Below are 26,281 nucleotides of genomic sequence, written 5' to 3' on the forward strand. Positions count from 1 at the left end.
TCCAGTCACAAAAACAACCTTCGACCATCACCCTCTGCCTTCTGCCACTAAGCCAGTTTTGTATCCAATGTGCCAAGGCACCCTGGATTCCATGGGCTCTTACCTTCTTAACCAGTCTCCTGTGCGGGACTTTATCGAAGGCCTTACTGAAATCCATGTATACCACATCCACTGCGTTACCCTCATCCACACACCTAGTCACCCCCTCAAAAAATTCAATCAAATTAGTCAGACATGATCTTCCCTTGACAAAGCCATGTTGACTATCCCTGATTAATCCCTGCCTCTCCAAGTGGAGACTAATTTTGTCCCTCAGAATTTTTTCCAATAATTTTCCTACCACTGATGTTAGGCTCACTGGCCTGTAGTTCCCCGGTTTTTCCCTACTTCCCTTCTTGAATAATGGTACTACATTAGCGGTTCTCCAGTCCTCTGGCACATCCCCTGTGGCCAGAGAGGTCCTGAATATATGTGTTAGAGCCCCCGCAATCTCTTCCCTTGCCTCACACAGCAGCCTGGGATACATTTCGTCCGGGCCTGGGGATTTATCCATTTTTAGGCCTGCTAAAACTGCCAATACCTCCTCCCTCTCGATGTTAATATGTTCGAGCATATCACAGTCCCCCCACCCTATTTCTATGTCTACATTGTCCTCCTCCATAGTGAAAACAGATGCAAAAAATTCATTTAGAACCCCTCCTACATCTTCCGGCTCCACACACAGATTGCCACTTTTGTCCCTAATGGGCCCTATTTTTTCCCTAGTTATCCTCTTACCCTTAATATACTTATAAAACATCTTAGGATTTTCCTTTATTTTGCTTGCCAGTGTTATTTCATGGCCCCTCCTTGATCTCCTGATTTCTTTTTTTAGTATCCCCCTGCACTTTTTGTACTCCTTTAGGGCTTCCTCCGTCTTTAGCCTTTTGTATCTGCCAAAAGCCCTCCTTTTTTTCCTAATCCATTCTCGTATATCCCCTGACATCCAAGGTTCCCTGTGGTTTTTGGAACCACCCTTGACCTTTACGGGAACATGTTGCCATTGTATGATCTCAATCTCCCTTCTGAAAGCCTCCCATTGCTCCGATGCGGATTTTCCTACAAGTAGCTGATCCCAGTCCATTTTGGCCAGATCCTGCCTTATCCTATTAAAATCGGCCTTCCCCCAATTTAGAACCTTTATTTCCGGCCCATCCCTGTCCTTTTCCATGACCACCTTAAATCTCACCATATTATGGTCACTGTCACCAAAGTGCTCACCTACTAGCACTTTTTCCACTTGGCCGGCCACATTCCCTAGAATTAGGTCCAGTACCGCCCCCTCTCTTGTAGGACTTTCTACATGCTGGCTCAAAAAGCTCTCCTGGATGCACTTTAAGAATTCTACACCCTCTGAGCCTTTCACACTTTGACTATCCCAGTTAATATTGGGGAAGTTGAAATCCCCCATTATTATTACCCTATTATTTGCACATTTCTCTGAGATTTGCCTACATATCTGTTCCTCTATCTCCCCCTGACTGTTTGGAGGCCTATAGTACACTCCCAGCAAAGTGCTTGCCCCCTTTTTGTTTTTAAGCTCCACCCATATGGCCTCATTAGAGGAACCTGCTAATATATCATCCCTCCTTACTGCAGTAATTGACTCCTTAATTAATATTGCGACACCCCCTCCTCTTTTACCTCCCCCTCTGTCTCTCCTGAAGATTCTGTACCCCGGAATATTGAGCTGCCAGTCTTGCCCCTCCCTCAACCATGTCTCCGTGATAGCAACAATATCATACTCCCATACTCATCCACCTTATTTGCAAGACTCCTTGCATTAAAATAGATGCCATCCAGCCTTGCCCTTATATATTTGCCCTGTCTACCAAGCTGACTTGTTTTTTTCTCTATAATTGGCAGCACATCACCCCCTATTTCAGCTCCCCTCTGTATCCCATCCCCCTGCCAAGTTAGTTTAAACCCCCCCCCAATAGTGCTAGCAAACCTCCCCGCAAGGATATTTGTCCCGTTCTGGTTCAGGTGCAACCCATCCGACTTGTACAAGTCCCACCTTTCCCAGAAGCAGGCCCAGTGATCCAGGAAACTAAAACCCTCCCTCCTACACCAACTCTTTAGCCACGCATTCATCTGCACTATCCTCCTATTCCTATACTCACTAGCACATGGCACTGGGAGTAATCCAGAGATTACAACCTTTGAGGTCCTGCTCTTTAATCTGTTACCTAGCTCCCTAAATTCTTGATGCAGGACCTCATCCCCCTTCCTACCTATGTTGTTGGTCCCAATGTGGACCACGACCTCTGCCTGCTCCCCCTCCCCCTTAAGAATGCCCCAGTCGCTCTCTCTCTCTCTTCCAACAACAACATGCCCTCAAAAAAGCCTCGGCACTGCCGGGCACCCCCAGTTAGGTTATCCTCTTGCCCTTAATATACTTATAAAACACCTTGGGATTTTCCTTTATTTTGCCCGCCAGTGTTTTTATGCCCCCTCTTCACTCTCCTAATTTCTTTTTTAAGTACCCCCTGCACTTTCTGCCCAGAGCCACAACCGTACCTGAATGTAGATTACTCGAGATAGTAAAACACACAATGCTGAAAATACACAGAAACTGTGCCAGCATCTGGAAAGAGAAAAGGAGAGCTGATGTTTTGGGGTCAGAGGACAGTTGCTGATTGGCTGCTGTACGTTCCCAGAATTCTCCATTTTTCTTTCTTTTTACTCGTTGAGTTGGAGACCAAGGAATTGTAGGAATTTTATTGATGGGCAATGGGAATAATTTGTGGGGCCTCGAGCCAAGATCTTGAGTCACTTCTGCTCAGAGCAAGTTAAACCTGGAAGTCTTGGCCTTAAATCCAATCTGTCTGTTTGGCTCTGAGATGAGCGATGCATTGTGGGTTTTGCCACTCCTCGACCAATCGGAATGTTCCTTTGCTCATACCCTTGATCAAGAAATCCAGTTTCCACATTTGCTGTTTTGCAGCCTTCAAGAAAATTCCTTGGGTCTGGATGGGGCAATGTGCGTTGCAATTGCTTTGAAATACAACCACAGCCTTGGCCACATCAAGTAAGTGTCTCCTTTGGCCCATTTCGCAATCTGCTTCACCCCTCTGCCCCTCTTCTCGGTCCCAGGTAGCCAAGAGCTACAAAGAGTAAAGTTACTCCTAAAAGCTAACAGACGTGACTCGTTAGTAACACAACCACCCAATGCACCTGTGATGAGGTTGATATTGGCTACGTGCCATTGACAGCTGACTCCACATGGGACTATCACCATAATCAGGGCCAGCAGGGCATTTAAATAAACAAATGCCAATCTATTAAACAACCTGTCAGCCTCCCATTGCGTCCCGTTTCCTCGGGGAACAATTTTGAGCACGGATATACTTGCGATAGTGACAGTGTGACGCTGTCTAATGGTCAATGCTCCCTCTGCCTGTCACTTGGTCTGAAGTCTGTTCTGTGTCTGATTTGAAGGTTTTCTCCCCCTGTCAGATGCACCCCAAATACTAAAGATTGCAACACTGACATTTCATCCCATTGGCTCTTTTTCTCTTACAGTCTCCAGGGCAACAGGATTGGAGAATCAGGGGCAAAGGTCATCGCTGCTGAAATCAGAAGCAAATCTCCACACTGCGTTGTCGAAATATGAACCAAGCAGAGCCTAGGCAGGAATCCTCAGCAGTAATGAGTGGCACACAGTGTCTCCTTCCTCCTTTAATGCTTCATACACTTTGAAATGTTCCCGACAGCTTCCCAATGGACAGCCCTCGGGGTCTCTGATAGGCCTGTACTGGGTGTGGTGACCCCCAGCTCTTGGGGTCTCTGATAGGCCTGTACTGGGTGTGGTGACCCCCAACCCCAGCAGGACTACAGTTCTTTTTCTCACTGCTGTTACTGAGGAGTTACAGTGTAGGGATGTTCCCATTCACAGGAGCGGATGACGTCATAGCAGTTACTGTACGTGAAGCGAATGAACACTCAATAATCTACTTTAAATCCAGTCCCTGTGAAAAGGCTAACTGCGGAACTGTACTGAACGCAGGCTATCCCAGCACTGTACTGAACGCAGGCTATCCCAGCACTGTACTGAACGCAGGCTATCCCAGCACTGTACTGAACGCAGGCTATCCCAGCACTGTACTGAACGCAGGCTATCCCAGCACTGTACTGAACGCAGGCTATCCCAGCACTGTACTGAACGCAGGCTAACCCAGCGCTGTACTTTTCATTCTAGAATATTTTCCACCTTTCAGAATTTTTCAAAATATTTCTTCCCAAATCCACCTGTCGAACCTGTCTGAATAATTTAATTTGCTGGACTGTCCCCATCCGTCACTGGGCAAACATCTGATGGGTGCTGACCCCATCTATAGTCCCATCGTACCAACAGCACAGGAACTGTGCCCCAACACCCAAATCCAGAAGTGTTGCTGTAGATTAGTCAGAGGACAGAGACTAATTATTAATCACAGGGAATATTCCACAGAATCAGCAGTATCGACAAGGAGAGTTAAACCACATGGTGATCGGGAATCCCCCTGGTAAACAGACCTGATTGCTAGCCCCTGACGGACACGACCCGTATGTTTGAGGGATGCAGACACCTGCCTGCAATCCCCTGGTCTATCACAGGCCAGGTTCCCATCTTCCGTTAATCATGCAGTTTTCTGTGAAGCTCGGTGTCAGCAGTGTCCTTGGCAGTTACTGTGTGATGGGACCGTGCAGAGTAGCTGTATGTGTGTAGGTAGAAGGCCTGTGTGGACACTTGTTCTGTTTGTATATATGTTATTTACAGTATAAATTTTTATTTATCATTTTTTTCAGTAAATGCACCAATAAAAAAGAGATTTGAGTGTTTGAAGTGTTTGGGTGGGGCGCAGGTGGTCTCCAGTTTCTGCCTCGTGTTGTACCAGCTTCCTTCTGCCAGCAGGTCACCATTAACCCTTTGTGGACTGATCCCAGTTGTATTCCGCCTATTGGGTAAAGTAGCCCTCCTGCACTCATAGGGAGAACTGCTCAGAGAGCTGGACTCTAGTGTTGCAGCTCTGTCTCTGCCCCATGCTCCCTGTGTGAAGTCATCCTGCCTTACTTGTAAATAGCGGTAGTTTAGCCAGTATAATGTGGGCTGACAATATGATAGTTTCCACGTGGCAGGAGGTCTAAGTGGGCATCATAGGTGTTCTCCAGGGAGCAATTTATTGGGCCAGTAATTCCGGTCCCAACGCGTGAGTACAGACGGTGTACTCACGCGTGGGCCCGTTGGAAGTGCCGGATTCCAGCATGCACAGCGCATGCGCGGGAAACCGGCATTTCCTCTCCATCGAACTAAGGGGTTAAGAGGTCCAACGCGTGCGCGCAGGACTCTGCGCACACGCGTTGAACTTCCTTCGTTTTGACAGGTTTGCACGTGTGCAAGGGCCTGGACTTTTTGGAAATGAAAAAAGGAGGCGTAAGCAGTGGATTCTTGAAGGTAAGTGGTCTATTATTTAAAATTATTACATTTTTTCCACAGCTTCATTGTTTTTAAGGACTTTACAGTGAGGTAAGTTTATTTTTAGACCCGAATTCGTAAAAAAAAAAAAATTTCAAAAATTTTATTAATTGTTTTAAATAGTTTTTAAAAGTTATTTATAGTTTATTTAATTATTGGGGTTTTTTTTTAATTTTAATTAAAGTTAAACTTGTCTTTTGGGCGCCCGTACTTTTCATGAGTTTGACAGTCTTTACTATCAAACTCATGAATGAGTTTCCCCTCCCCTGATTGGCTGCAGAGTGCTCACCTGATCCCAGCCGGCACATCGTACTAACTACGCCGCGGGATCAGGTAAGCACATCGCGCAGACATCGGAACCGGGCTAGTGACAGGAAATGCAAGCAGGCCCGGGCTTCAGATGTCAGCGCGCAGGGTGAGTGCAGATCGGGGGCTTGCACGCGCGGCAAGCACCCACTCCTAATTTCTGGCCCATTGTGATCGGGGTTCACTTGTAGACCTGGGCTGCACTAACACAAATAAGGCTGATTGGATGGAGGCCTCCGTTCTTGGGAGCCTTGATCTGCTCCTGGAAACTGCCAGCAGTCAATGTACAGGAGGAAAAGTGTTGGGAAATGGCCTATCCCATAACACATGTCTCATCTAAAGCACCTCTAGCAGTGCAGCACTCCCCGAGTAAGGCCGCTTCGATGGTGCATACTAGTCTTGGTCCAGAGGGAAAGTGCTGCCAACTGAGCCAAGCTGTAATTTTAAGCTAGTTCCTTCTCTTTGTCTTCCTTATATTGCCTTCCTAGCTCCTCCTTCCTGCAGGTATACAATCTGCACACTAAAATGGTGTAAGCTGCAACTGAGGCAGCTTAACCTGCAAAACGGCAGTGACAGATGCAGCTCAGAGGTACCTTCATTAATGGATCTGCACTCTGTTCAGGTTGGTGCTCTTCTATGTTAGCCAGTGGTGTGCTGTCTCCTCCCTTTTCCTTCTTAACTGTCCACACCCACTATTCTATCTTGTGTTAAACGTAGTTTGTGACACATGGCAAAAACCCAACGAAGGAAGGATTTCCAGAATGGAAGAGAAGGAAAAAGTGAAGAATTGAAGCCCTCCCCTTAATCTGCCAGCAGAGTCAGAGCCATTGCCTGAATGGTTCAGTGATTGAGGGTGACTCCTTACATCTGGTCCAGGGGACAGTGCAAGTGTCGTTCAGAGAAACCTTCAAAAGCAGAACCTTTTCAGTGACTTCAGGAATGTGTAGACATCAACTCAACGGAGTGTGGGAGGGAATTCTTAAGGGATTCTCAGGATTTGGGGCTTCCTTTGAAAACATTCTTTGATTGCAATGGCATTTTTACTTCCTCTGTGTGCCTTTCAAAAAAAAGACACGGAGGAAGTAAAAACTTCCATCGGGAATTCTTGGTGATAATCTCGAAGGCTGTGATTCTGATTGTGTAGAAGTGGACTGTCCTGTGGTCCAGATATGCCCAGCTCTGTCTGTGTGTCTGGGAGGATCCATTTCCTAAATGAGAGATTACTGGAATAAGCGTGAGCTTGGTGAAGCCCCAGGTTGGATATTCCGCACTGCACTGGAATCCAGGCTCGTGGGTTGAATATGATCAGCCTGATTTCTGAGGGGCACGGTGAGGCTCACTCCTCGCACTGGATGGGACAGTAGTGCAGATACCCCCTTCCACCAGGATTGATGCAAGTAGCCCCTAAAAAGGCACCAATCCGAAACCCCAGTACTGCAGCAGGCTCCAGATAAACTCACCCCTTCTCCAGTTACAATTCCGTGATTGCACAGTAACTGAAAACTCAGTGTTGACCAAGGCCAGGGCTGCATTACACAAGTTGGAACAAACCTTTCCCGTCTCACTGTGAAAATGCGCAGGAATCTTAATGGAATGGAATGAAACTAGCACACTGTAGAGAGCAACGTGCTGAGATTTATTTTGCTCCTGAGGTGGCAATACAAGATACAGAATCAGTTACACTGAAATATTTAATATATATTTAACAGAACAGTAGCATCTTTCTGTTTCATTTGGGTCTCTAGTTGTAAAATATTAAATCAGAAACATAAAATAAACTCTGAATAATACAATAAAAACAAGTGTGCAAGAAACATTGATCAGTAAAATGGAGACTGCGTCAATGTGTGAGGCTGCTATCACAGGTGGAATCTCTACTGCTGGGAATTCCTATACCTTACCCTGCACAGAGGCAGAGGGCAATGTGAGTTTGTACTGAATAGAAACTCTCACCCCAGCTTTTTACTTAGTTCCCAGCATGACTCGCAGACCCAACAATTCTCAGTGAGACTTATGTTGAATGAGCAGACACTGACCATCCAATCTTCTATGTTGAGGCTGGGGTCGTGTGCTAGTGGAGTTGCTTGAATCGAGCTGAATAAGAAAGTCTGTTTTCCCCAAAAGGAATGATGCCGGATTTGGAACGTTGACAGCCCTGAATCTCACATGGATGTTTGCCAGAAGGAGTTAGAGCACTGACAGCAATCATGGCTCATTGGTCCTGCTCTTAATTGGATTTACGTCTCTGCCTTTTCTCCAGATTAGGAAAATTTTGAATGTAACAATCTCCACGGCTTGATGCACAATATGCGAACTGATCCAGTTGGGACCTACAGTCCTCATGTTTAGTTGATAGACTCGCTCACCAGTTATTATCCAGGCCTCCAGGTGAAGCAAGTTTAACTGCCAGTGTTGCACTGGGGGGCTAGAACGATCAAGTGAACATATCCTGTCAGCCTGCCTGAATCTGTACTGGCAGCAGCTGGGGAGAAGGCAGAGGTTTATCCTATAGCACCTCCCCAAGGAGTCTATTGGGGCAGGACCGGCAGGAATGGAGATGAAAGAGGGTTCTGTAGAATGCTTGAAAAAAAGGTTAATCAGATCCCACCCTGAGAAGTAAGCAGCACTGATGAACATGAATAGACCTGGGCAACAATAACTCTGTCAGGCCTATTTCACTGCACAGTACATGAATGATTACAGAATAATAAATATGGAAGAAAAGAAAAAAACTGTTTCAAACATGGAAAAAATTTGAACAAAAGTTTAAGAAAAAAGTTTCTAGGCTGCTTTTTGCTGCTTCGACCACTTCCCCACCTCTCTTTGGAACAGCAGCAGTTTTACAGTTTGTCACCTCCACAGCTCCAAACTGTAACACAATGTAAATACTGTTACTGCAGCAGGCTAGGTGTCTTGGAGCACAATCTGATGAATACTTTGAGGAGCTAGAGAGTCAAACAGACAGCTGAGCAATCGTTCCACCTGTTCAAAACAAGAAATCAAGGTAATGAAGAGTAATCAGCCACCCCGCAATCCATGGTACTGGGGTACAGGGAGTAATCATTCACCTCATAATCCATAGGACTGGGGTACAGAGAGTAATCGTTCACCTCGTAATACATAGGACTCGGGTACAGAGAGTAATCATTCACCCCATAAACCACAGAACTGAGGTACAGGGAGTAATCATTCACCCCATAAACCACAGGACTTGGATACAGAGAGTAATCATTCACCCCATAAACCACAGGACTGAGGTACAGGGAGTAATCATTCACCCCATAAACCACAGGACTTGGATACAGAGAGTAATCATTCACCCCATAAACCACAGGACTGGGGTACAGGGAGTAATCATTCACCCCATAAACCACAGGACTTGGATACAGGGAGTAATCATTCACCCCATAAACCACAGGACTGAGGTACAGGGAGTAATCATTCACCCCATAAACCACAGGACTGGGGTACAGGGAGTAATCATTCACCCCATAAACCACAGGACTGGGGTACAGGGAGTAATCATTCACCCCATAAACCACAGGACTGGGGTACAGGGAGTAATCATTCACCCCATAAACCACAGGACTTGGATACAGGGAGTAATCATTCACCCCATAAACCATGGGACTGGGGTACAGGGAGTAATCATTCACCCCATAAACCACAGGACTGGGGTACAGGGAGTAATCATTCACCCCATAAACCACAGGACTGAGGTACAGGGAGTAATCATTCACCCATAAACCACGGGACTGAGGTACAGGGAGTAATCATTCACCCCATAAACCACAGGACTTGGATACAGAGAGTAATCATTCACCCCATAAACCACAGGACTGGGGTACAGGGAGTAATCATTCACCCCATAAACCACAGGACTTGGATACAGGGAGTAATCATTCACCCCATAAACCACAGGACTGAGGTACAGGGAGTAATCATTCACCCCATAAACCACAGGACTGGGGTACAGGGAGTAATCATTCACCCCATAAACCACAGGACTGGGGTACAGGGAGTAATCATTCACCCCATAAACCACAGGACTGGGGTACAGGGAGTAATCATTCACCCCATAAACCACAGGACTTGGATACAGGGAGTAATCATTCACCCCATAAACCATGGGACTGGGGTACAGGGAGTAATCATTCACCCCATAAACCACAGGACTGGGGTACAGGGAGCAATCATTCACCCCATAAACCACAGGACTGGGGTACAGGGAGTAATCATTCACCCATAAACCACGGGACTGGGGTACAGGGAGCAATCATTCACCCCATAAACCACGGGACTCGGGTACAGAGAGGAATCTCCATGCTTATTGTGGTTGTGGCTGTTATGTGGGGGGTCTGGAAATAGCTGCTTGAGTTGATTTGGTGTTTGCATCCACTGTCTTGAGACTGGAACTGAACTTTCTTTGCTGCAATTGTTTCAAAATCAGATTAGAAATAGCTAAAGGGAGTTAGATTGTCTCAATTGGTTGATTTAGATTAAGATTTATCAAGTTATTGAAAACTCCCCAGTGCGGTTCAGGCAGAGAATGGCGAACACAGACCGCTCCCACTCCACAAACAATGGCTTGGTAAAGAAGCAAAGGCATTTGTTATTTGACATAAGATGTAATATTCACAAAGGTATAAACTTTACGTCATTATCAAAAAGAACAGAACAGCAGAATTGCGTGAATGTTCCAGAATGCACAATGTGGATGAGTGTAAGGCGCGAGAGGCCAGTGTAAGATGCGAGACACGTGTAAGATGTGAGCCAGGTGTGTGTAAGAGGCGAGACAGGTGTGTAAAAGATGTGAGCCAGGTGTGTGTAAGATGTGAGCCAGGTGTGTGTAAGATGTGAGACAGGTGTGTAAGATGTAAAACAGGTGTGTGTAAGCTGGGAGACAGGTGTGTGCTTAATGTGAGACTGGTGTGTGTTTGATGTGTGACAGGTGTGTGTAAGGTGAGACAGGTGTGTAAGATGGGAGACAGCCGTGTGTAAGATGTGTGACAGGCATGTGTAAGATGTGAGACAGGCATGTGTAAGATGTGAGACAGGCGTGTGTAAGATGTGAGACAGGTGTGTGTAAGATGTGAGCCAGTTGTGTGTAAGATGTGAGACAGGTGTGTAAGATGTAAAACAGGTGTGTGTAAGCTGGGAGACAGGTGTGTGCTTAATGTGAGACTGGTGTGTGTTTGATGTGTGACAGGTGTGTGTAAGGTGAGACAGGTGTGTAAGATGGGAGACAGCCGTGTGTAAGATGTGTGACAGGCATGTGTAAGATGTGAGACAGGCATGTGTAAGATGTGAGACAGGCGTGTGCAAGATGTGAGATGGGTGTAAGATGGGAGACAGGCGTCTGTAAGATGTGAGACAGGCGTGTGTAAGATGTGAGACAGGTGTGTGTAAGATGTGAGCCAGTTGTGTGTAAGATGTGAGACAAGTGTGTGTAAGATGTGAGACAGGTGTGTGTAAAATGTGAGATGGGTGTGTGTAATATGTGAGACAGGTGTGTGTATGATGTGAGACAGGTGTGTGTAAGATGTGAGACAGGCGTGTGTAAGATGTGAGACTGGCGTGTGTAAGATGTGAGACTGGCGTGTGTAAGATGTGAGACAAGTGTGTGTAAGATGTGAGACAGGTGTGTGTTTGATGTGTGACAGGTGCGTGTGAGATGTGCGACTGGTGCGTCTATGATGTGAGACAGGCGTGTGTAAGATGTGAGAGGTGTGTAAGATGTGTGACAGGCGTTTGTTTGATGTGAGACAGGCGTGTGTAAGATGTGAGACAGGCATGTGTAAGATGTGAGACAGGCGTGTGTAAGATGTGAGACAGGCGTGTGTAAGATGTGAGAGGTGTGTGTATGATGTGTGACAGGTGTGTGTTTGATGTGAGACAGGTGTGTGTAACATGTGAGACAGGCAGGTGTAAGATGTGAGACAGGCATGTGTAAGATGTGAGACAGGTGTGTGTAAGATGTGAGGCAGGCATGTATAAGATGCGAGACAGGCGTGTATAAGATGTGAGGCAGCCGTGTGTAAGATGTGAGACGTGTGTGTAACATTTGAGACAGGTGTGTGATGTGAGGCAGGTGTGTGTAAGATGTGAGACAGGAATGTGTAAGATGTGAGGCAGGTGTGTGTTTGATGTGAGACGTGTGTGTAAGATGTGAGACAGGTGTGTGTAAGATGTGAAACAGGTGTGTTTGATGTGAGACAGGTGTGTGTAAGATGGGAGACAGGTGTGTGTAAGATGTGAGACAGGTGTGTGTAAGATGTGAGACAGGTGTGTGTTTGATGTGTGATAGGTGTGTCTACGATGTGAGACAGGTGTGTGTAAGATGTGAGACAGGTGTGTGTTTGATGTGAATCAGGTGTGTTTGGTGTGAGACAGCTGTGTGTAAGAAGGGAGACAGGTGTGTTTGATGTGTGACAGGTGTGTGTAAGATGTGAGGCAGGTGTGTAAGATGGGAGCCAGGCATGTGTAAGATGTGACAGGTGTGTGTAAGATGGGAGACAGCTGTGTAAGTTGTGAGACAGCTGTTTAAGATGTGAGACAGGTATGTGTTTGATGTGAGCCAGGTGTGTGTTTGTTGTGAGACAGGTGTGTGTAAGATGTGAGACTAGTGTGTAAGATGTGAGACAGGCGTGTGTAAGAAGTGAGACAGGTCTGTGTAAGATGTGAGACAGGTGTGTATAAGATGTAAGACAGGTGTGTGTAAGATGTGAGACAGGTGTGTGTCCAAAAGATGTGCAGGTTAGGTTGATTGGCTATGATAAATTGACCCTTAGTGTTAGGGGGATTAAATACGTGGGGATAGGGTGGGATATGTGTTGTTTAAGGGGATCGGGTGGGATATGTGTCGGTGCAGGCTCGATGGGCCGAAATGGCCTCTATCTGCATTGTGGGGTTTCTGTGAATCTGTGAAAAAAGATGTGAGACAAGTGTGTGTAAGATGTGAGACAGGTGTGTGTAAGATGTGAGACAGGTGTGTGTTTGATGTGAGACAGGTGTGTCTAAGATGTGAGACATGTGTGTAAGATGGGAGAGAGGTGTGTGTAAGATGTGAGACAGGTGTGTGTAAGATGTGAGAGGTGTGTGTTTGATGTGAGACAGGTGTGTGTAAGATGTCAGGTGTGTGTTCGATGTGTGACAGGAGTGTCTACGATGTGAGACAGGTGTGTGTAAGATGGGAGACAGGTGTGTGTAAGATGTGAGACAGGTGTGTGTAAGATGTGAGACAGGTGTGTGTTTGATGTGTATCAGGTGTGTTTGGTGTGAGACAGCTGTGTGTAAGAAGGGAGACAGGTGTGTTTGATGTGTGACAGGCATGTGTAAGACGTGAGACAGGTGTGTGTTTGATGTGAGTCAGGTGTGTGTTTAATGTGAGACAGGTCTGTGTAAGATGTGAGACAGGTGTGTGTAAGATGTGTGACAGGTGTGTAAGACGTGAGACAGGTGTGTGTTTGATGTGAGACAGGTGTGTGTTTGATGTGAGACAGGTGTGTGTTTAATGTGAGACAGGTGTGTGTAAGATGTGAGACAGGTGTGTTTAAGATGTGAGACAGGTGTGTGTTTGATGTGTGACAGATGTGTGTTTGATGTGAGTCAGGTGTGTTTGGTGTGAGTCAGATGTGTATAAGATGTGAGACAGGTGTGTGTAAGATGTGAGGCAGGTGTGTGTAAGATGTGAGACAGGTGTGTGTTTGATGTGTGACAGATGTGTGTTTGATGTGAGTCTGGTGTGTTTGGTGTGAGTCAGGTGTGTTTGGTGTGAGACAGCTGTGTGTAAGAAGGGAGACAGGTGTGTTTGATGTGTGACAGGTGTGTGTAAGATGTGAGGCAGGTGTGTAAGATGGGAGCCAGGCATGTGTAAGATGTGACAGGTGTGTGTAAGATGGGAGACAGCTGTGTAAGTTGTGAGACAGCTGTTTAAGATGTGAGACAGGTATGTGTTTGATGTGAGCCAGGTGTGTGTAAGATGTGAGACAGGTGTGTGTAAGATGTGAGACTAGTGTGTAAGATGTGAGACAGGCGTGTGTAAGATGTGAGACAGGTGTGTGTAAGATGTGAGACAGGTGTGTGTAAGATGTGAGACAGGTGTGTGTCCAAAAGATGTGCAGGTTAGGTTGATTGGCAATGATAAATTGACCCTTAGTGTTAGGGGGATTAAATACGTGGGGATAGGGTGGGATATGTGTTGGTTAAGGGGATCGGGTGGGATATGTGTCGGTGCAGGCTCGATGGGCCGAAATGGCCTCTATCTGCATTGTGGGGTTTCTGTGAATCTGTGAAAAAAGATGTGAGACAAGTGTGTGTAAGATGTGAGACAGGTGTGTGTAAGATGTGAGACAGGTGTGTGTTTGATGTGAGACAGGTGTGTCTAAGATGTGAGACATGTGTGTAAGATGGGAGACTGATGTGCGTAAGATGTGAGACAGGTGTGTGTTTGATGTGAGACAGGTGTGTGTTTGATGTGAGACAGGTGTGTGTAAGATGTGAGAGGTGTGTGTTTGATGTGAGACAGGTGTGTGTAAGATGTCAGGTGTGTGTTCGATGTGTGACAGGAGTGTCTACGATGTGAGACAGGTGTGTGTTTGATGTGAGACAGGTGTGTGTAAGATGTGAGACAGGTGTGTGTTTGATGTGAGACAAGTGTGTGTTTGATGTGAGAGAGGTGCGTGTTTGATGTGAGACTGTGTGTGTTTGATGTGAGACAGGTGTGTGTAAGATGTGAGACAGGTGTGTGTTTGATGTGTGACAGGTATGTCTACGATGTGAGACAGGTGTGTCTACGATGTGAGATGTGTGTGTAAGATGTGAGACAGGTGTGTGTTTGATGTGAGACAGGTGTGTGTAAGATGTGAGACAGGTGTGTCTAAGATGTGAGACATGTATGTAAGATGGGAGACAGGTGTGTGTAAGATGTGACAGGTGTGTGTTTGATGTGAGACAGGTGTGTGTAAGATGTCAGGTGTGTGTTCGATGTGTGACAGGAGTGTCTACGATGTGAGACAGGTGTGTGTTTGATGTGAGACAGGTGTGTGTAAGATGTGAGACAGGTGTGTGTTTGATGTGAGACAAGTGTGTGTTTGATGTGAGAGAGGTGCGTGTTTGATGTGAGACTGTGTGTGTTTGATGTGAGACAGGTGTGTGTAAGATGTGAGACAGGTGTGTGTTTGATGTGTGACAGGTATGTCTACGATGTGAGACAGGTGTGTCTACGATGTGAGACGTGTGTGTAAGATGTGAGACAGGTGTGTGTTTGATGTGAGACAGGTGTGTGTAAGATGTGAGACAGGTGTGTCTAAGATGTGAGACATGTATGTAAGATGGGAGACAGGTGTGTGTAAGATGTGAGACAGGTGTGTGTTTGATGTGAGACAGGTGTGTGTTTGATGTGAGACAGGTGTGTGTAAGATGTGAGAAGTGTGTGTTTGATGTGAGACAGGTGTGTGTAAGATGTCAGGTGTGTGTTCGATGTGTGACAGGAGTGTCTACGATGTGAGACAGGTGTGTGTAAGATGTGAGACAGGTGTGTGTTTGATGTGAGACAGGTGTGTGTAAGATGTGAGACAGGTGTGTGTTTGATGTGAGACAAGTGTGTGTATGATGTGAGACAGGTGCGTGTTTGATGTGAGACTGTGTGTGTTTGATGTGAGACAGGTGTGTGTAAGATGTGAGACAGGTGTGTGTTTGATGTGTGACAGGTATGTCTACGATGTGAGACAGGTGTGTCTACGATGTGAGACGTGTGTGTAAGATGTGAGACAGGTGTGTGTTTGATGTGAGACAGGTGTGTGTATGATGTGAGACAGGTGTGTGTAAGATGTGAGACAGGTGTGTGTTTGATGTGAGGCAGGTGTGTGTAAGATGTGAGACAGATGTGTGTAAGATGTGAAACAGGTTTGTGTTTGATGTGAGACAGGTGTGTGTAAGATGGGAGACAGGTGTGTGCAAGATGTGAGACAGGTGTGTGTTTGATGTGAGACAGGTGTGTGTTTGATGTGAGACAGGTGTGTGTAAGATGTGAGAGGTGTGTGTTTGATGTGAGACAGGTGTGTGTTTGATGTGAGACAGGTGTGTGTTTGATGTGAGACTGTGTGTGTTTGATGTGAGACAGGTGTGTGTAAGATGTGAGACAGGTGTGTGATGTGTGACAGGTACGTCTACGATGTGAGACAGGTGTGTCTACTATGTGAGACGTGTGTGTAAGATGTGAGACAGGTCTGTGTTTGAAGTGAGACAGGTGTGTGTATGATGTGAGACAGGTGTGTGTAAGATGTGAAACAGGTGTGTGTTTGATGTGAGACAGGTGTGTGTAAGATGGGAGACAGGTGCGTGTAAGATGTGAGACAGGTGTGTGTAAGATGTGAGACAGGTGTGTTTGATGTGAGACAGGTGTGTGTTTGATGTGAGACAGGTGTGTGTAAGATGTGAGAGGTGTGTTTTTGATGTGAGACAGGTGTGTGTTTGATGTGAGACAGGTGTGTGTTTGATGTGAGACTGTGTGTGTTTGATGTGAGACAGGTGTGTGTTTGATGTGTGACAGGTACATCTACGATGTGAGACAGGTGTGTCTACGATGTGAGACGTGTGTGTAAGATGTGAGACAGGTCTGTGTTTGAAGTGAGACAGGTGTGTGTATGATGTGAGACAGGAGTGTGTAAGATGTGAAACAGGTGTGTGTTTGATGTGAGACAGGTGTGTGTAAGATGGGAGACAGGTGTGTGTAAGATGTGAGACAGGTGTGTGTAAGATGTGAGACAGGTGTGTGTTTGATGTGTGATAGGTGCGTCTACGATGTGAGACAGGTGTGTGTAAGATGTGAGACAGGTGTGTGTTTGATGTGAGTCAGGTGTGTTTGGTGTGAGACAGCTGTGTGTAAGAAGGGAGACCGGTGTGTTTGATGTGTGACAGGTGTGTGTAAGATGTGAGACAGGTGTGTGTAAGATGTGAGACAAGTGTGTGTAAGATGTGAGACAGGCGTGTGTAAGACGTGAGACAGGTGTGTGTTTGATGTGAGTCAGGTGTGTGTTTAATGTGAGACAGGTCTGTGTAAGATGTGAGACAGGTGTGTGTAAGATGTGAGACAAGTGTGTTTAAGATGTGAGACAGGTGTGTGTAAGACGTGAGACAGGTGTGTGTTTGATGTGAGACAGGTGTTTGTTTGATGTGAGACAGGTGTGTGTTTAATGTGAGACAGGTGTGTGTAAGATGTGAGACAGGTGTGTTTAAGATGTGAGACAGGTGTGTGTTTGATGTGAGTCAGGTGTGTTTGTTGTGAGTCAGATGTGTATAAGATGTGAGACAGGTGTGTGTAAGATGTGAGACAGGTGTGTGTAAGATGTGAGACAGGTGTGTGTAAGATGTGAGACAGGTGTGTGTTTGATGTGTGACAGGTGTGCCTACGATGTGAGAAAGGTCTGTGTAAGATGTGAGACAGGTGTGTGTTTGATGTGAGACAGATGTGTGTTTGATGTGAGTCTTATGTGTTTGGTGTGAGTCAGGTGTGTTTGGTGTGAGACAGCTGTGTGTAAGAAGGGAGACAGGTGTGTTTGATGTGTGACAGGTGTGTGTAAGATGTGAGACAGGTGTGTAAGATGGGAGCCAGGCATGTGTAAGATGTGAGATGTGTGTGTAAGATGGGAGACAGCTGTGTAAGTTGTGAGACAGCTGTTTAAGATGTGAGACAGGTATGTGTTTGATGTGAGCCAGGTGTGTGTTTGTTGTGAGACAGGTGTGTGTAAGATGTGACACTAGTGTGTAAGATGTGAGACAGGCGTGTGTAAAATGTGAGACAGGTGTGTGTAAGATGTAAGACAAGTGTGTGTAAGATGTGAGACTGGTGTGTGTAAGATGTCAGACAAGTGTGTGTAAGATGTAAGACAGGTGTGTGTAAGATGTGAGACAGGTGTGTGTAAGATGTCAGACAAGTGTGTGTAAGATGTGAGACAGGTGTGTGTAAGATGTGAGACAGGTGTGTGTAAGATGTGAGACAGGTGTGTGTTTGATGTGAGACAGGTGTGTGTAAGATGTGAGAGGTGTGTGTTTGATGTGAGACAGGTGTGTGTTTGATGTGAGACAGGTGTGTGTTCGATGTGAGACTGTGTGTGTTTGATGTGAGACAGGTGTGTGTTTGATGTGAGACAGGTGTGTGTTTGATGTGTGACAGGTACGTCTACGATGTGAGACAGGTGTGTCTACGATGTGAGACGTGTGTGTAAGATAGACAGGTCTGTGTTTGAAGTGAGACAGGTGTGTGTATGATGTGAGACAGGTGTGTGTAAGATGTGAAACAGGTGTGTGTAATATGTGAGACAGGTGTGTGTTTGATGTGTGATAGGTGTGTGTACGATGTGAGACAGGTGTGTGTAAGATGTGAGACAGGTGTGTGTAATATGTGAGACAGGTGTGTGTTTGATGTGTGATAGGTGTGTGTACGATGTGAGACAGGTGTGTGTAAGATGTGAGACAGGTGTGTGTTTGATGTGAGTCAGGTGTGTTTGGTGTGAGACAGCTGTGTGTAAGAAGGGAGACAGGTGTGTTTGATGTGTGACAGGTGTGTGTAAGACATGAGACAGGTGTGTGTTTGATGTGAGTCAGGTGTGTGTTTAATGTGAGACAGGTCTGTGTAAGATGTGAGACAGGTGTGTGTAAGATGTGAGACAAGTGTGTATAAGATGTGAGACAGGCGTGTGTAAGACGTGAGACAGGTGTGTGTTTGATGTGAGACAGGTGTGTGTAAGATGTGAGACAGGTGTGTGTAAGATGTGAGACAGGTGTGTTTAAGATGTGAGACAGGTGTGTGTTTGATGTGAGACAGGTGTGTGTAAGATGTGAGACAAGTGTGTGTAAGATGTGAGACAGGCGTGTGTAAGACGTGAGACAGGTGTGTGTTTGATGTGAGTCAGGTGTGTGTTTAATGTGAGACAGGTCTGTGTAAGATGTGAGACAGGTGTGTGTAAGATGTGAGACAAGTGTGTTTAAGATGTGAGACAGGTGTGTGTAAGACGTGAGACAGGTGTGTGTTTGATGTGAGACAGGTGTTTGTTTGATGTGAGACAGGTGTGTGTTTAATGTGAGACAGGTGTGTGTAAGATGTGAGACAGGTGTGTTTAAGATGTGAGACAGGTGTGTGTTTGATGTGAGTCAGGTGTGTTTGTTGTGAGTCAGATGTGTATAAGATGTGAGACAGGTGTGTGTAAGATGTGAGACAGGTGTGTGTAAGATGTGAGACAGGTGTGTGTAAGATGTGAGACAGGTGTGTGTTTGATGTGTGACAGGTGTGCCTACGATGTGAGAAAGGTCTGTGTAAGATGTGAGACAGGTGTGTGTTTGATGTGAGACAGATGTGTGTTTGATGTGAGTCTTATGTGTTTGGTGTGAGTCAGGTGTGTTTGGTGTGAGACAGCTGTGTGTAAGAAGGGAGACAGGTGTGTTTGATGTGTGACAGGTGTGTGTAAGATGTGAGACAGGTGTGTAAGATGGGAGCCAGGCATGTGTAAGATGTGAGATGTGTGTGTAAGATGGGAGACAGCTGTGTAAGTTGTGAGACAGCTGTTTAAGATGTGAGACAGGTATGTGTTTGATGTGAGCCAGGTGTGTGTTTGTTGTGAGACAGGTGTGTGTAAGATGTGACACTAGTGTGTAAGATGTGAGACAGGCGTGTGTAAAATGTGAGACAGGTGTGTGTAAGATGTAAGACAAGTGTGTGTAAGATGTGAGACTGGTGTGTGTAAGATGTCAGACAAGTGTGTGTAAGATGTAAGACAGGTGTGTGTAAGATGTGAGACAGGTGTGTGTAAGATGTCAGACAAGTGTGTGTAAGATGTGAGACAGGTGTGTGTAAGATGTGAGACAGGTGTGTGTAAGATGTGAGACAGGTGTGTGTTTGATGTGAGACAGGTGTGTGTAAGATGTGAGAGGTGTGTGTTTGATGTGAGACAGGTGTGTGTTTGATGTGAGACAGGTGTGTGTTCGATGTGAGACTGTGTGTGTTTGATGTGAGACAGGTGTGTGTAAGATGTGAGAGGTGTGTGTTTGATGTGAGACAGGTGTGTGTTTGATGTGAGACAGGTGTGTGTTCGATGTGAGACTGTGTGTGTTTGATGTGAGACAGGTGTGTGTTTGATGTGAGACAGGTGTGTGTTTGATGTGTGACAGGTACGTCTACGATGTGAGACAGGTGTGTCTACGATGTGAGACGTGTGTGTAAGATAGACAGGTCTGTGTTTGAAGTGAGACAGGTGTGTGTATGATGTGAGACAGGTGTGTGTAAGATGTGAAACAGGTGTGTGTAATATGTGAGACAGGTGTGTGTTTGATGTGTGATAGGTGTGTGTACGATGTGAGACAGGTGTGTGTAAGATGTGAGACAGGTGTGTGTAATATGTGAGACAGGTGTGTGTTTGATGTGTGATAGGTGTGTGTACGATGTGAGACAGGTGTGTGTAAGATGTGAGACAGGTGTGTGTTTGATGTGAGTCAGGTGTGTTTGGTGTGAGACAGCTGTGTGTAAGAAGGGAGACAGGTGTGTTTGATGTGTGACAGGTGTGTGTAAGACATGAGACAGGTGTGTGTTTGATGTGAGTCAGGTGTGTGTTTAATGTGAGACAGGTCTGTGTAAGATGTGAGACAGGTGTGTGTAAGATGTGAGACAAGTGTGTATAAGATGTGAGACAGGCGTGTGTAAGACGTGAGACAGGTGTGTGTTTGATGTGAGACAGGTGTGTGTAAGATGTGAGACAGGTGTGTGTAAGATGTGAGACAGGTGTGTTTAAGATGTGAGACAGGTGTGTGTTTGATGTGTGACAGATGTGTGTTTGATGTGAGTCAGGTGTGTTTGGTGTGAGTCAGATGTGTATAAGATGTGAGACAGGTGTGTGTAAGATGTGAGACAGGTGTGTGTAAGATGTGAGACAGGTGTGTGTAAGATGTGAGACAGGTGTGTGATTGATGTGTGGCAGGCGTGCCTACGATGTGAGAAAGGTCTGTGTAAGATGTGAGACAGGTGTGTGTTTGATGTGAGACAGATGTGTGTTTGATGTGAGTCTGGTGTGTTTGGTGTGAGTCAGGTGTGTTTGGTGTGAGACAGCTGTGTGTAAGAAGGGAGACAGGTGTGTTTGATGTGTGACAGGTGTGTAAGATGGGAGCCAGGCATGTGTAAGATGTGACAGGTGTGTGTAAGATGGGAGACAGCTGCGTAAGTTGTGAGACAGCTGTTTAAGATGTGAGATAGGTATGTGTTTGATGTGAGCCAGGAGTGTGTTTGTTGTGAGACACGTGTGTGTAAGATGTGACACCAGTGTGTAAGATGTGAGACAGGCGTGTGTAAGATGTGAGACAGGTGTGTGTAAGATGTAAGACAGGTGTGTGTAAGATGTGAGACAGGTGTGTGTAAGATGTCAGACAAGTGTGTGTAAGATGTGAGACATGTGTGTGTAAGATGGGAGACAGGTGTGTGTAAGATGTGAGACAGGTGTGTGTTTGATGTGAGACAGGTGTGTGTTTGATGTGAGACAGGTGTGTGTAAGATGTGAGAGGTGTGTGTTTGATGTGAGACAGGTGTGTGTTTGATGTGAGACTGTGTGTGTTTGATGTGAGACAGGTGTGTGTAAGATGTGAGACAGGTGTGTGTTTGATGTGTGACAGGTACGTCTACGATGTGAGACAGGTGTGTCTACGATGTGAGACGTGTGTGTAAGATAGACAGGTCTGTGTTTGAAGTGAGACAGGTGTGTGTATGATGTGAGACAGGTGTGTGTAAGATGTGAGACAGGCGAGTGTAAGACGTGAGACAGGTGTGTGTTTGATGTGAGTCAGGTGTGTGTTTAATGTGAGACAGATCTGTGTAAGATGTGAGACAGGTGTGTGTAAGATGTGAGACAAGTGTGTATAAGATGTGAGACAGGCGTGTGTAAGACGTGAGACAGGTGTGTGTTTGATGTGAGACAGGTGTGTGTTTGATGTGAGACAGGTGTGTTTAAGATGTGAGACAGGTGTGTTTAAGATGTGAGACAGGTGTGTTTAAGATGTGAGACAGGTGTGTGTTTGATGTGTGACAGATGTGTGTTTGATGTGAGTCAGGTGTGTTTGGTGTGAGTCAGATGTGTATAAGATGTGAGACAGGTGTGTGTAAGATGTGAGACAGGTGTGTGTAAGATGTGAGACAGGTGTGTGTAAGATGTGAGACAGGTGTGTGTTTGATGTGTGACAGGTGTGCCTACGATGTGAGAAAGGTCTGTGTAAGATGTGAGACAGGTGTGTGTTTGATGTGAGACAGATGTGTGTTTGATGTGAGTCTGGTGTGTTTGGTGTGAGTCAGGTGTGTTTGGTGTGAGACAGCTGTGTGTAAGAAGGGAGACAGGTGTGTTTGATGTGTGACAGGTGTGTGTAAGATGTGAGACAGGTGTGTAAGATGGGAGCCAGGCATGTGTAAGATGTGACAGGTGTGTGTAAGATGGGACACAGCTGTGTAAGTTGTGAGACAGCTGTTTAAGATGTGAGACAGGTATGTGTTTGATGTGAGCCAGGTGTGTGTTTGTTGTGAGACAGGTGTGTGTAAGATGTGACACTAGTGTGTAAGATGTGAGACAGGCGTGTGTAAGATGTGAGACAGGTGCGTGTAAGATGTAAGACAGGTGTGTGTAAGATGTGAGACAGGTGTGTGTAAGATGTCAGACAAGTGTGTGTAAGATCTGAGACAGGTGTGTGTAAGATGTGAGACAGGTGTGTGTAAGATGTGAGGCAGGTGTGTGTTTGATGTGAGACAGGTGTGTCTAAGATGTGAGACATGTGTGTAAGATGGGAGACAGGTGTGTGTAAGATGTGAGACAGGTGTGTGTTTGATGTGAGACAGGTGTGTGTAAGATGTGAGAGGTGTGTGTTTGATGTGAGACAGGTGTGTGTTTGATGTGAGGCAGGTGTGTGTTTGATGTGAGACTGTGTGTGTTTGATGTGAGACAGGAGTGTGTAAGATGTGAGACAGGTGTGTGTTTGATGTGTGACAGGTACGTCTACGATGTGAGACAGGTGTGTCTACGATGTGAGACGTGTGTGTAAGATAGACAGGTCTGTGTTTGAAGTGAGACAGGTGTGTGTATGATGTGAGACAGGTGTGTGTAAGATGTGAAACAGGTGTGTGTTTGATGTGAGACAGGTGTGTGTAAGATGGGAGACAGGTGTGTGTAAGATGTGAGACAGGTGTGTGTAAGATGTGAGACAGGTGTGTGTTTGATGTGTGATAGGTGTGTCTACAATGTGAGACAGGTGTGTGTAAGATGTGAGACAGGTGTGTGTTTGATGTGAGTCAGGTGTGTTTGGTGTGAGACAGCTGTGTGTAAGAAGGGAGACAGGTGTGTTTGATGTGTGACAGGTGTGTGTAAGATGTGAGACAGGTGTGTGTAAGATGTGAGACAAGTGTGTGTAAGATGTGAGACAGGCGTGTGTAAGACGTGAGACAGGTGTGTGTTTGATGTGAGTCAGGTGTGTGTTTAATGTGAGACAGGTCTGTGTAAGATGTGAGACAGGTGTGTGTAAGATGTGAGACAAGTGTGTATAAGATGTGAGACAGGTGTGTGTAAGACGTGAGACAGGTGTGTGTTTGATGTGAGACAGGTGTGTGTTTGATGTGAGACAGGTGTGTGTTTAATGTGAGACAGGTGTGTGTAAGATGTGAGACAGGTGTGTGTTTGATGTGTGACAGATGTGTGTTTGATGTGACTCAGGTGTGTTTGGTGTGAGTCAGAGGTGTATAAGATGTGAGACAGGTGTGTGTAAGATGTGACACTAGTGTGTAAGATGTGAGACAGGCGTGTGTAAGATGTGAGACAGGTGTGTGTAAGATGTAAGACAGGTGTGTGTAAGATGTCAGACAAGTGTGTGTAAAATCTGAGACAGGTGTGTGTAAGATGTGAGACAGGTGTGTGTAAGATGTGAGACAGGTGTGTGATGTGAGACAGGTGTGTCTAAGATGTGAGACGTGTGTAAGATGGGAGACAGGTGTGTGTAAGATGTGAGACAGGTGTGTGTTTGATGTGAGACAGGTGTGTGATGTGAGACAGGTGTGTGTAAGATGTGAGAGGAGTGTGTTTGATGTGAGACAGGTGTGTGTTTGATGTGAGACAGGTGTGTGTTTGATGTGAGACTGTGTGTGTTTGATGTGAGACAGGTGTGTGTAAGATGTGAGACAGGTGTGTGTTTGATGTGTGACAGGTACATCTACGATGTGAGACAGGTGTGTCTACGATGTGAGACGTGTGTGTAAGATAGACAGGTCTGTGTTTGAAGTGAGACAGGTGTGTGTATGATGTGAGACAGGTGTGTGTAAGATGTGAAACAGGTGTGTGTTTGATGTGAGACAGGTGTGTGTAAGATGGGAGACAGGTGTGTGTAAGATGTGAGACAGGTGTGTGTAAGAGGTGAGACAGGTGTGTGTTTGATGTGTGACAGGTGTGTCTACGATGTGAGACAGGTGTGTGTAAGATGTGAGACAGGTGTGTGTTTGATGTGAGTCAGGTGTGTTTGGTGTGAGACAGCTGTGTGTAAGAAGGGAGACAGGTGTGTTTGATGTGTGACAGGTGTGTGTAAGATGTGAGACAGGTGTGTGTAAGATGTGAGACAAGTGTGTGTAAGATGTGAGACAGGCGTGTGTAAGACGTGAGACAGGTGTGTGTTTGATGTGAGTCAGGTGTGTGTTTAATGTGAGACAGGTCTGTGTAAGATGTGAGACAGGTGTGTGTAAGATGTGAGACAAGTGTGTATAAGATGTGAGACAGGCGTGTTTAAGACGTGAGACAGGTGTGTGTTTGATGTGAGACAGGTGTGTGTTTGATGTGAGACAGGTGTGTGTTTAATGTGAGACAGGTGTGTGTAAGATGTGAGACAGGTGTGTGTTTGATGTGTGACAGATGTGTGTTTGATGTGGCTCAGGTGTGTTTGGTGTGAGTCAGATGTGTATAAGATGTGAGACAGGTGTGTGTAAGATGTGAGACAGGTGTGTGTAAGATGTGAGACAAGTGTGTTTGATGTGTGACAGGTGTGTGTAAGATGTGAGACAGGTGTGTGTAAGATGTGAGACAGGTGTGTGTTTGATGTGTGATAGGTGTGTCTACGATGTGAGACAGGTGTGTGTAAGATGTGAGACAGGTGTGTGTTTGATGTGAGTCAGGTGTGTTTGGTGTGAGACAGCTGTGTGTAAGAAGGAAGATGGGTGTGTTTGATGTGTGACAGGTGTGTGTTTGATGTGAGACATGTGTGTAAGATGGGAGACAGGTGTGTGTAAGATGTGAGACAGGTGTGTGTAAGATGTGAGGTGTGTGTTTGATGTGAGACAGGTGTGTGTAAGATGTCAGGTGTGTGTTCGATGTGTGACAGGAGTGTCTATGATGTGAGACAGGTGTGTGTAAGATGGGAGACAGGTGTGTGTAAGATGTGAGACAGGTGTGTGTAAGATGTGAGACAGGTGTGTGTTTGATGTGTGATAGGTGTGTCTACGATGTGAGACAGGTGTGTGTAAGATGTGAGACAGGTGTTTGTTTGATGTGAATCAGGTGTGTTTGGTGTGAGACAGCTTTGTGTAAGAAGGGAGACAGGTGTGTTTGATGTGTGACAGGCATGTGTAAGACGTGAGACAGGTGTGTGTTTGATGTGAGTCAGGTGTGTGTTTAATGTGAGACAGGTCTGTGTAAGATGTGAGACAGGTGTGTGTAAGATGTGAGACAAGTGTGTATAAGATGTGAGACAGGCGTGTGTAAGACGTGAGACAGGTGTGTGTTTGATGTGAGACAGGTGTGTGTTTGATGTGAGACAGGTGTGTGTTTAATGTGAGACAGGTGTGTGTAAGATGTGAGACAGGTGTGTTTAAGATGTGAGACTGGTGTGTGTTTGATGTGTGACAGATGTGTGTTTGATGTGAGTCAGGTGTGTTTGGTGTGAGTCAGATGTGTATAAGATGTGAGACAGGTGTGTGTAAGATGTGAGGCAGGTGTGTGTAAGATGTGAGACAGGTGTGTGTTTGATGTGTGACAGGTGTGCCTACGATGTGAGAAAGGTCTGTGTAAGATGTGAGACAGGTGTGTGTTTGATGTGAGACAGATGTGTGTTTGATGTGAGTCTGGTGTGTTTGGTGTGAGTCAGGTGTGTTTGGTGTGAGACAGCTGTGTGTAAGAAGGGAGACAGGTGTGTTTGATGTGTGACAGGTGTGTGTAAGATGTGAGGCAGGTGTGTAAGATGGGAGCCAGGCATGTGTAAGATGTGACAGGTGTGTGTAAGATGGGAGACAGCTGTGTAAGTTGTGAGACAGCTGTTTAAGATGTGAGACAGGTATGTGTTTGATGTGAGCCAGGTGTGTGTAAGATGTGAGACAGGTGTGTGTAAGATGTGAGACTAGTGTGTAAGATGTGAGACAGGCGTGTGTAAGATGTGAGACAGGTGTGTGTAAGATGTGAGACAGGTGTGTGTAAGATGTGAGACAGG

The 26,281-nt window shown here is 45.8% G+C and overlaps 1 protein-coding gene and 1 long non-coding RNA gene across 3 annotated transcripts in view; one reads left to right on the forward strand and one right to left on the reverse strand.

The window, feature by feature from the left end:
• The first annotated feature begins 2,784 nt into the window (after positions 1–2,784).
• Positions 2,785–4,851, forward strand: LOC147110696 (uncharacterized). Its single transcript, XR_015080102.1, has 2 exons — positions 2,785–3,070; positions 3,565–4,851. It is a non-coding gene; the product is annotated as an uncharacterized LOC147110696 (long non-coding RNA).
• Positions 4,852–7,420: 2,569 nt separating this feature from the next.
• The window catches only part of LOC147110697 (dynein axonemal assembly factor 8-like), a 603,273-nt gene continuing 584,412 nt past the window's right edge, over positions 7,421–26,281 (reverse strand). For both annotated transcript variants that reach the window (XM_086000918.1, XM_086000916.1), the window contains exon 11: positions 7,421–8,785. In XM_086000918.1, coding sequence (XP_085857044.1) covers positions 8,708–8,785 — 78 coding nt within the window. In that variant the 3' untranslated portion in view covers positions 7,421–8,707. The remainder of the gene's footprint in view (positions 8,786–26,281) is intronic.

This window comes from Somniosus microcephalus, chromosome 11, assembly GCF_052327205.1.
Source record: "Somniosus microcephalus isolate GS21.2 chromosome 11, FLI_Smic_1.0, whole genome shotgun sequence".
In the NCBI taxonomy this organism is placed as follows: Eukaryota; Metazoa; Chordata; class Chondrichthyes; order Squaliformes; family Somniosidae; genus Somniosus; species Somniosus microcephalus.